This window comes from Danio rerio, chromosome 11 (genome assembly GCF_049306965.1).
Source record: "Danio rerio strain Tuebingen ecotype United States chromosome 11, GRCz12tu, whole genome shotgun sequence".
NCBI lineage: Eukaryota > Metazoa > Chordata > Actinopteri > Cypriniformes > Danionidae > Danio > Danio rerio.
In genome coordinates this window covers 2,605,720-2,616,615 of record NC_133186.1, presented here as the reverse complement: position 1 = coordinate 2,616,615, position 10,896 = coordinate 2,605,720, and the positions used below count along the sequence as shown (strand labels likewise).

General features: G+C 34.3%; 1 protein-coding gene across 3 annotated transcripts; it reads right to left on the bottom strand.

Moving 5' to 3' along the window:
- Positions 1-615: 615 nt before the first annotated feature.
- zgc:113184 lies at positions 616-10,835 on the bottom strand. 3 transcript variants are annotated; one of them, XM_068224169.2, is made up of 5 exons: positions 10,578-10,835; positions 7,236-7,387; positions 5,396-5,524; positions 3,931-4,127; positions 616-1,495 (listed from the first exon to the last, which is right to left on the bottom strand). In XM_068224169.2, exons 2-5 carry the CDS (start codon positions 7,345-7,347, stop codon positions 1,322-1,324), a joined length of 612 nt encoding a protein of 203 aa, XP_068080270.2. In that variant the 5' UTR covers positions 7,348-7,387; positions 10,578-10,835; the 3' UTR covers positions 616-1,321. The 3 variants fall into 3 exon arrangements, with proteins under 3 accessions (XP_068080270.2, XP_005172834.2, NP_001018552.1); XM_005172777.6 differs by having other exon boundaries at positions 7,236-7,384; positions 10,731-10,835; NM_001020716.1 differs by having other exon boundaries at positions 619-1,495; positions 10,731-10,832.
- Between the last annotated feature and the right edge of the window lie 61 nt (positions 10,836-10,896).

Genomic DNA, 10,896 nt, shown 5'->3' with positions numbered 1-10,896 from the left:
GTCACCAGAGTTCAATCCAATAGAGCATCTTTGGGATGTGGTGAAACTGGAGATTCGCAACCTACAAATCTGCAGCAACTGTGTGACGCTATCATGTCAATATGGAGGAAAATCTCTGAGGAATATTTTCAGTACCTTATTAAATCTATATCACGAAGGCAGTTCTGATGGCAATAGTGGGTCCAACCCGGTACTAGTCAGGTGTGCCTAATAAAGGGGCCGGTGAGTGTATATTCATGCGTTTATTTTTGGTTGAACTGTCCCTTTAAAGTCACTAGGAAATACAATTATTTGCTTTTTTTAAGCCCATAACCATTTTTAAGTACATATTTAAAAAAAGGTTTACCTAAAATTTAACATATTGACAAATCATATGCAATATTAAAATGCAATATTATAAGTCTGAACTTAAAAAGTAGGCATATATGCTGCTTAAGGGGGCTAATAATATTGACCTTAAAATGTTTTTTAAATAATTAAAAACTGCTTTTATTCTAGCCGAAATAAAACAAATAAGACTTTCTCCAGAAGAAAAAATATTGTAGGAAGTACTTCCTGCTCTGTTAAACATCATTTGAGAAATATTAGAAAAAAGAAAAATCACAGGAGGGTGAATACTTTTGACTTCAGCTGTATATTTATTGTTCATATAAATTCAACAACATCTCTGATTGGTGTTTGAAGGCGGGATCGACGTGTCAATCATATGAGATGCACCAATAGCAAACCACACGAATGCAATCAAAATGAATCCCGCCTACAGTTATTATCATAATAACATCATAATTACAGCATGATAGAGAAGAAACAGTTTAAACTAGCAAGCTAAAGCATTACATAATAAATCATGACTAATCGCACCTAAAATTAAAATGTGAATTTATATAGCATATGTCTGTACAGTCAGTGTGTATATTGACCTTATTCTCCGCAGACGAGCGGGTGCAGCCATTTGAATCTTTTTGGCACGAGACTTCCGGTCTCATTCACTTCCATTCATTTTTAGACATTAAAAACTGCTCGTGATGTTGCAAACTGATATTTCCTTGTTATATTATTCTACTTGGTCCGTATAGTCATGCAAACATTTGTTTGTAGAGCAAGTAGTTTGACCTTTTTTTGCCGTTTATTACTCCTAGTCATTTCTCCCATAGGCGACTGAAACGGAAGTTCTAAGACAATCGCGAAAACAGGCGCACTTCCGCATTTTAGAATAAGGTCAATATTATGTATAGAATTAATCCATTAAAAAGCCGCTCTTCTTCCATCATGTAATGTATGTGTGTTTGGTCAGAGAGAAGTGTTTCAGCGGGGCCCTTCTTCAGCTCATGTGTGTTGTGAGGTGACGCAGAAACTCTCCGCGGGTGGTGGTGTGTCCCGGAAACACAGCATGACAAAACTCACACACCTGCGACTGAAGCGTCACTCCAGACATGATGAGACCTCCAGCGTGACTGAGCAGCTCACTGTCCAGGAAAGAGGACGACCCGGGTCTCTAAAAAACACACACACACACATACAAACACACACACACACACATACATAAATATATATGAAAACACTTGCTTCAACAGAGCCAGATTCCACCAAAGTGTCCTGGGATGAAGAAGGAATGGGAGGAGGAAGCGGTTTTTATATATTTGTACATCTTAATCCTTTTATTTTTTCCTATTTAAAGATATTTGTGTGCTGCTGTGCATCCCTGTGTGTTTAATAAGCAATGAGTATGCACATTTTGGAGAAGGAATGGGAGGAGGTAGTGCTTTTTATATTTATATACACACTAATATGTATATTTGTACATCTTAATCCTTTCATTTTTCATATTTAAAGATATATGTGTGCTGCTGTGCATCCCAGAGAGTGTAATAAGCAAAGAGTTTGTGCATTTTGGAGAAGGAATGGGAGAAAAATTGATATACACTAATATATATATATATATATATTTTTTTTTTTTTTTTTTTTTACTTCTCATTCCTTTTATTTTTCTTATTTAAAGATGTTTGTGTGCTGCTGTGCATCTCTATGTGTGTAATAAGCAAAGAGTATGCATGTTCTGGAGAAGGAATGGGAGGAGGTAGCGGTTTTTATACTTGTAAACACAATAATTTATATATTTTTACATCTTAATCCTTTAATTTTTTCTTATTTAAAGATATCTGTGTGCTGCTGTGCATGCCTGAGTGTATGTATTAAGCTATGAGCATGCATGTTTTGGAGAAGGAATGGCTACTAATATATACAGTTGAAGTCAGATTTATTAGCCCCCTTGCATTTTTTAACCTAATTTCTGTTTAACGGAGAGATTTGTTCAACACAATTCTAAACATAGTAGTTTTAATGACTCATTTCTAATAACTGATTTGTTATACTGAAAATTATAAAAACTTTTTTTTTAAATGAAATGCTAATGGTCTAATCCGTTTCAATTCATTATGCTAAGCTAAGCTAAAAGTGACCCTGCAAGAACAAGATTTTTTTTTTATGAAAAGATATTTGTGTGCTGCTGTGTGCATCCCTGTGTGTGTAATAAGCAATATGTATGCACGTTTTTGGACCTACATAGGCGCATAACACTGACACACTCTTTAAATATTAAATAAAACTCTGCACCATTGACTTTAGAGCAGCTTGTAGTTTGTTGATGGTCTATTTCAGTATTTCAGTTGCCTCAAAATAGCAACAATAAGCTCGGTTGATTTCTCTGTGGTTTCAAGGCGCCCTTTGAAAACAGCTGTGTAATATCACTCTGCTTGGTCAAGCCGAGGTACAGCAGCAGAGTTTCTTGACTACTACACCATACTTAGAGTACAGTTCCTAGTAATATTGGCGTAGAAAAAGTTTTATTACACAATGTAACTGCAGAAGAATTGAGCTTTAAACAGGAAAACTATTTTATTAAATGAAATGCTAATGGTCTAATCTGTTTCAATTCATTATGCTAAGCTAAGCTAAAAGTGACCCAGCAAGAACACAAATTTTTTATGTAAAGATATTTGTGTGCTGCTATGTGCATCCCTGTGTGTGTGTAATAAGCAATGAGTATGCACATTTTAGACCTGCATATGCGCATAACACTAACACACTCTTTAAATATCAAATAAAACCCTGCGCCGTTGACTTTAGAGCAGCTTTTAGTTTGTCGATGGTGCTGGCTATTTCAGTTGCCTCAAAATAGCAACGGTTAAACAGACACCTCATGTCTCAGTGGTTTCAAGGAGTCCTTTGAAAACAGCTGAATCTCATGCTCTGCGTAATATCACTCCGCTTGGTCAAGCCACGTTACAGCAGCAAAGTTTCTTGACTACTACGCCAGAAAAAGTGTATAGTTCCTAGTAATATTGGCCTATAAATTTTTCAATTTTCCGTCTACTTTATACCACAGTGTAACCACAGAAAACTTGAGCTTTAAATAGGAAAATTATCAAAACATTTTTGTGAATAAAATGCTAATGGTCTAATCCGTTTCAATTCATTATGCTAAGCTAAGCTAAAAGTGACCCTGCCAGAACAAGAAATCTGCTGAATGTATTCAAAAATGGTTCAAGTCATCTGTTTAACTCTAGGAGACTTGTAAAATGAGATCAAAAATAGGTGGAGTGTTCCTTTAACACACCTCATTTTCAGATCAGCACACCCACGGGTGCAGAAATTAATGCAAATACATTTACTATTTAAGCAACATGGTGCAAAACGTGAAAATGACACCTGTGCAGAGATGAACTAGCAAATACCATTGTACATGGCACCACATTAGGAAAATGCTTCTTGATTTAGGGAATTTTAGATATTTAGTTTAGAAACAAGACTAAACCTCTCAGTTAGAAACTGATTTTTGTAGTGCATGAATGTTTTAATTTTTCAGGTGAAATGGTTAGGAGGATTAAGCAAAGAGGTCAAAAGTAAACTCAACACAAATATGGTACAAACCCGCAGTTTTTGTAGAGTCTGGTTATCGTAATATTGTTCCTCAGCTTTCCTCAGGTCATCCCAGGCACTGCTTGCAGGCATCTGCGCAGGATTGTGGAAAACTGCTTTATCGTGGACGGCCTGTTTCTGATCCAGCACGTCCATGTTAAGATGTAGTTTGTCTAGTCCTTCGTCTATCTTACCCAGATAATTAGTAGCTGGAAAACAAACACACAAGCAGAGAAAAAAGAGGTCAAGCAATTCAGAAATAATTCAGTGACAGTACTATGAAGCAATGTCAGTTGGTTTTGATGATTAAAAACAATATCAGTGTTGAAGGCTTTGAATAACTGGGTTCCCACTTTAAACTATTAAATTCCCTGACTTTCACGGACTAAAAAGCTAAATTTTCATGAAAGAATGAATAAAAGAAATCAGGCCATTGTGCTTATATATTATTCCTTCATTCATTTGTTTTTATTCAGCTTAGTCACTGATTTGTCAGTGGAATGAACCACCGTATATAATAATAATATATTTGTAAGAGTCATAATTTATATAATTTATAAATAGTGATCTAATTCACGTACAGTTTACATGTTGATCTGTTTAGTTGTGTACATTTGTTGATCTAACCCCTACTCCTTTGTTTGTAATGGTTTGCTGTGACCTTATTGGACTGTTTTAAGTTATATTCCAAAATAGGAAAGTAATAGGAAATAGGAAAGAAAGAAAGACGGAGCAACAGTTTGTTGAGCTCATTGTTATGATGCTTGAAAATTCAGTAAACATCTTTAAATGAAAGAAACCCGAATCAATTTAATGCCTGAATGATTTTTGAAATTCTATTAGTACAACATTATAAAAATAATATGTAAAAAATAATAACATATTAATAAAATGGTTTTAGCTTGAATATTTTGCAATGTTTTAATAGCCAGATAAGAACAACAATGGATAATTTACAATTTAACTCATGGATAATTTAATAATTTAAAGCTTGCATGGCTGCAATGTTAAATAATGCTTGCATGGCTGTTAAATAAGATAGCAACTTTGTTGAAAAGTTTAACAAAATGTCTTTTATTGACATTTTTAGTAGTCTGAAATAATGATAAATCATTACAATAACTCATGGCAGAATGAGAGTATAGTATATACCCATATTGACCAAGAAAATAGCAACTATTTATTTTCTGTCATTCTTAGTGTATAATGTAACTACAGAAAAGTCAAGCTTTAAATGGGAAAATTATCGAAACTCTTTGGTCATTTTTGTTTGAGATGCTAATGGTCTAATCCGATTCAATGATCTATGCTAAGCTAAGCTAAAAGTGTTCCCGGCAGACCCAGAGATTGGCAGAATAGATTAAAAATGGTGAAAATCGACTGTTTAACTATAATGGAGCTGTAAAATGAGCCTTAAACAAAGCTTTTTAAAAAAATGGAAAGTTCTTTTAAAGCTTTCAGATGATAAATCTCATACTCTGAGGTTCCAGCAGGTTTTCTCCAGCAGGATGTCTCTGAGATTCATGGCACTGTGTTTGCTGATATGTGTTTTTTCCTGCGCACTGGCACGGGTTTACAAAGTTCCTTGCCGAAGCTGTGGCCGAACCTGAAAGTGAACATGCAACTCATTTAAAATAATCATTCATCACGTTGTTGATAATACAGTGATATAAAAAGGCTAGGGCAGCCTATTGAATTTCATGGTTTTTCGTATCAGGAGATGAAAAAAAATAGCTATTGAGTTCTTGGCAGGTCTTAAAATTTGTAAGATAAAACCTCGGATGAACAAAATCACATGAGATTTCACATATTTATAACAAAAATAAACCCAAGATAGAGAAGCCATAAAGGACAGCCAATGGTTCAGATCCTAATACACTCTTTTCACAAGACAATGATGATGTTTTTATTAATCATCAGCACCTTAAATCCTCAAATGTTTTTAATATATTGATTCCTAAAAATTTGTATATGTATATGTAATATTTATAAAGTCATTATTATGTATTATATTAATAATAATAATAATAATAATATAATATAATTATATATATATATATATATATATATATATATATATATATATATATATATATACATACACATAAATACATAATAATAGCATATTGCATACAATACTGGGCAACATGGTGGCTGAGTGGTTAGCACTGTCGCCCCACAGCAAGAAGTTTGCTGGTTCGAGCCCTGGCTGGGCTAGTCAGCATTTCTGTGTGGAGTTTGCATGTTCTCCCCATGTTGGCGTGAGTTTTCTCTAGGTGCTCTGGTTTCCCCCACAGTCCAAAGACATGCGCTATAGGGGAATTGAATAAACTGGCCATAGTGTTTGTGTGTAAATGAGTGTGTATGGGTGTTTCTCAGTACTGGGTTGCAGCTGGAAGGGCATCCGCAGTGTAAAAAATATGCTGGGTAAGTTGGCGGTTAATTCCATTGTGGCGACCCCTGATGATTAAGGGGACTAAGCAGAATGAAAATGAACGAATGAATGTATACAATACATAATAATTTAATATTTATGTGATACATAATAATATAATCTATATAGATGATATAATAGAGATATAGCAGTGACTGACTTATTTATATTATTGCTATATGTTGTTTTATTTCCCAAATTTTTTGACCTGCAAAAGATGGTTGCTGAGGTATCATTTATAAATAAGCCATACGCACAAAATAGGGGTGGAAATGTGGGATTGAGGTAAAGCTGGTTTTATATTCGCACATTTGTTCGTTTTTTGAACATTGACTACTTTTGACACGTTCCCTATATTGTTTATTACACTACTTTAAATATTTCGGTCTGAAAACGCATGTAAGTACGACTTGAAAACAACATTGGCTCTATTTAATTGACTGTGAACAGTGTTGTATTTTAATAGTCATTGGCTGCTAATATGATTTCACTATTAGGAATTTGCAAAGAAAGCTTTTCTAAAATTATATTAATAAGGAGAAAGTTCAAATGTGCGAATATAAAACTGTTTTTACCTTAATAAATGTGCGTACGCCAATTCCCACATAAAAGTTGTGATCTGTAATAAACAAACTCAACCCAGTGAATGTGCGCAGCTGTAAAAAACAAGTAGACATATCTCACTTACATTTTGACTTAACTGAACCACCATATGTGCCATAATCATTAATAAAGTAATCTATTCTAGTGTACGTTCACTTTAAAGAAGGTTTCTATGTTCATTTTATAAAACAGACTTCACATCATTTTTTATGCCCTGATTTGGAAAAATGTGAATTTTATAGGGCGTCCTAACTTTGTCACATTTTTGTGTATTTCTGACCTTGCTGTCGCTGTAGAGCTTCGGAGAGATGCTGTAGCATTGCAGCTTGTTTTAAGCAGATGGACTGGAGACGCACAAACTCCTGATAGAGCGCTGCATACGCCTCCTCCATCTTAAAGTCTTTGAGCTTGAAGATTTTAGGTCAATGACTTCTGTGCAAATAGGAAAAAATAGAGAGACATTCAGTAATATTCCTGTAAATATACAGTGACTACAAAAATACATTTAATAAAAACACTCCAATCTAGGCCTGCAATGATGAGTCTGGATTAAGAAATCCTATTAATTAAGAAATGTACATGAGATCGTACATGGCTAATCTGTTTATAATTTGATGTGTCAAAATCCTAACAACTAACTACACTACCTGACAAAAGTCTTGTTGACTATCCAAGGTTCAGGAGCAACAAATAATAAGTTGACTTCTAGTTGATCATTTGGTGTCAGAATGGGCTGATATGAAAGGCAAAGGCCTCTAGATTACGCTTATTTTACCACAATAAAATATGATCATGCCTTGATTTTTAATGATTTCATGAGGACAGTAAGATCTGACTCTGCTTAGACAAAAGTCTCATCACTGAACAGAAATAATGTCCAGTATAGAATATAAAGTCCTGCTGCAGTGGAGACAGAATGAATATTGTGTCTGACTCCATCATGAGCTTGGAGGACTGCATCCATACATCTCTGACTCAAATCACTGATTAATGAAGTCATCTGGAATGGCAAAGAAAGCGTTCCTGCAGGAGTTCATCAAGATTCATTATATATATCTTCAACACCTCTTCCTTCATCTTACACCAGACATGCTCAATAATGTTCATGTCTGGTGACTGGTCTGGCCAATCCTGAAGCACATTGACCTCCTTTGCTTTCAGGAGCTTTGATGTAGAGGCTGAAGTATGAGCAGGAGCGCTATCCTGCTGGAGAATTGTCCCTCTCCTGTGGTTTGTAATGTAATGGGCAGCACAAATGTCTTGATACCTCAGGCTGTTGATGTTGATCATCCACTCTGCAGATCTCTCCATACTGAATGTGACCCCAAACCATGATTTCTCCTTCACCAAACTTGACTGATTTCTTTGAGAATCGTGGCTCCATGTTGGTTCTAGTAGGTCTTCTGCAGTATTTGTGATGATTGGGATGCAGTTCAACAGATGATCCATCAGGAAAATCCACCTTCTGCCTTGAAATCACGTTATTATTTGTTGCTTTTACAACTGGGATGGACAACAGGACTTTTGTCAGGTAGTGTATTTGTTCTCTTGACATAAAAAATACACACCATCAAGATTTAAACACTACGAGGACTTTATGGTATAGATGCCAACCATTCGAGAACTGAGAGGACAACAAACACTTAATACACAAATACACTTCCTTGAATGTATAATTGTTTGCCAAATTTATTTCTTTTGGTAGCACACTATATACTATATATAAAAAAAAAAAAAAAAATATATATATATATATATATATATATATATATATATATATATATATATATATATATATACACATACTGCAGGTTAATTATGTTTATACAGTTGAAGTCAGAATTATTAGCCCCGCTGTTTGTTTTGTCCCCAATTTCTGTTTAGCATAGAGAAGATTTATTCAGCACATTTCTAATCATAATAGTTTTTTATTTCTAATAACTGATTTATTTTATCTTTGTCATGATGACAGTAAATAATATTTGACTAGATATTCTTCAAGACACTTCTATACAGCTTAAAGTGACAATTAAAGGCTTCACTAGGGTAATTAGGTTAACTAGGCAGGTTGGGGTAATAAGGCAAGTCACTGTATAATGATGGTTTGTTCTGTAGACTATCAAAAATATAATGCTTAAAGGAGCTAATAATTTTGTCCTTAAAATGGTTTTACAAAAATTAAAAACTGCTTTTATTCTGGCCGAAATAAAACAAATAAGCCTTTCTTCAGAAGAAAAAAATATTATCAGACATTTTGTGAAAATTTTCTTGCTCTGTAAACATCATTTGAGAAATATTTAAAAAAGAAAAACATATTTAAAGGGGGGCTAATAATTCTGACCTCAACTGTATATAGCCAACTCTCTAACTTGTCTGATTTTGACCGTAATGCAATGCTGTGCATTTTTCGGAACGATAATCAGGCCTGTCACAATATCTATTTTTTGTTGTACGATATATAGCACCAAATATATTGCGATAAAAGATATTAGTGTCATTTTAGAACTATGATATGCCTCTTAATGTCAGAATGACAATATAATATCACAATGCAAGTACACTCCTCCAAAAACACATCATATTTCATTCCTAAGAATCTTGAATTACAGTCAATTTAACAATGAGGCATTGGAATCATAATGTGAAAACTCATATCCTAAATAAATAATAATAAACGTTAACAAAAAAGTGCAAGGTAAAATGTAACAGAGGCTGCGATATCTGCTTGCAGATCTGTTTTCAGCTGTGAGACACACACATGAGTATATACTATAGTACTTTATAGTAAATACTACAGTCTTTTTAACCATACTGACACCTCCAATAGACATAGAGATGTTGCACAATCAGCTAAATGTTACTGGAATATATAGAATATAATGCATCAGCAAAAATGACAGAAGTCATGTCCATGTGTTGTGCGACAAGTCATATTGTGACAGACCTAGTGATCATAATTGTGAAAAAGCGCAATGCAAGTCAACCTGAGTTAAATTGAGAATTGATTTATTTCAGAACTCACAATGAAACACTTCAGGCAACAGATGGAAACCACAAGAGCTCAAACTGAAAGCACACATTTCGCTATACTGTATACTGTACTGTTTGTTTGTATCACCACCAGAACAAATTATAATTCTCAACCACAACCACAACCTCAGCGCCATGAACAAACAAAAACAAATCCAATTACCATAATTAACCATAGTTTATTAAGACTAAAAATGTAGGCCTAGTAACCTGTTTTGTTTATTTTTGTGGCTCATTGTCCTCATTTGTAATAACACTGTTGTTCCTAAATTATGGTAGAACTATGGTTAAACTAATTTTGACCTACCATAGTCGATTAACCATATTAATCTAACCATAGTGTTTACCATTGTAGTAAAACTGTAGTTATACAAATGAAAGTACTACAATTTTGAAACTAGTTATAAACTAATTTTAAAGCTAACGTTAATTATATAAATGGAAGTAGTACCATAATAAAACAGTAACGTTAGACAAATGTAACGTAGTTCTACAAATGTAAGACGGTGTTTACTACAATTTTACGATGAAAAACACATGGTTAATTTTCGTAAGGGATAACGTTATATGACAAGACATCATCAATACTTACAAACGTTGCTTTCTCCATCTATTTAATTGTCAAGTTTATGCGTACGTTATTATTATTGTTGTTGCGGTAATACAGAATGAAAGTGTGAAGAGGAACAGCAGTTCGTCGAAATAACCTACATAAGAAACTAACATCCTGTGAACAAATACATACAGTTGAAGAGTCTGTCAGTCTGATGAACCTGTGGTGGGGAAAACATCCGTATAAACTTTTTAACGTTAGTTACAAAACAGTTGAACAGTGACAGGAAATCACAACAGGAACTCGTCCAGGAACCGCCTTTTCTTCTCCCGGGTCAGCTCAAGTGAGCACGAGCAAC

What these genes read in the sequence shown, in the direction of transcription:
- zgc:113184 (XM_068224169.2), bottom strand. Translation starts at nt 7,347, where the DNA reads ATGGAGGAGGCGTATGCAGCGCTCTATCAGGAGTTTGTGCGTCTCCAG. An exon ending in AGCTCTACAGCGACAGCAAG is followed by an intron (nt 5,525 to 7,235) that starts GTCAGAAATACA and finishes GTTCACTTTCAG; the next exon opens with GTTCGGCCACAGCTTCGGCA. An exon ending in AAACCTGCTGGAACCTCAGA is followed by an intron (nt 4,128 to 5,395) that starts GTATGAGATTTA and finishes TTTGTTTTCCAG; the next exon opens with CTACTAATTATCTGGGTAAG.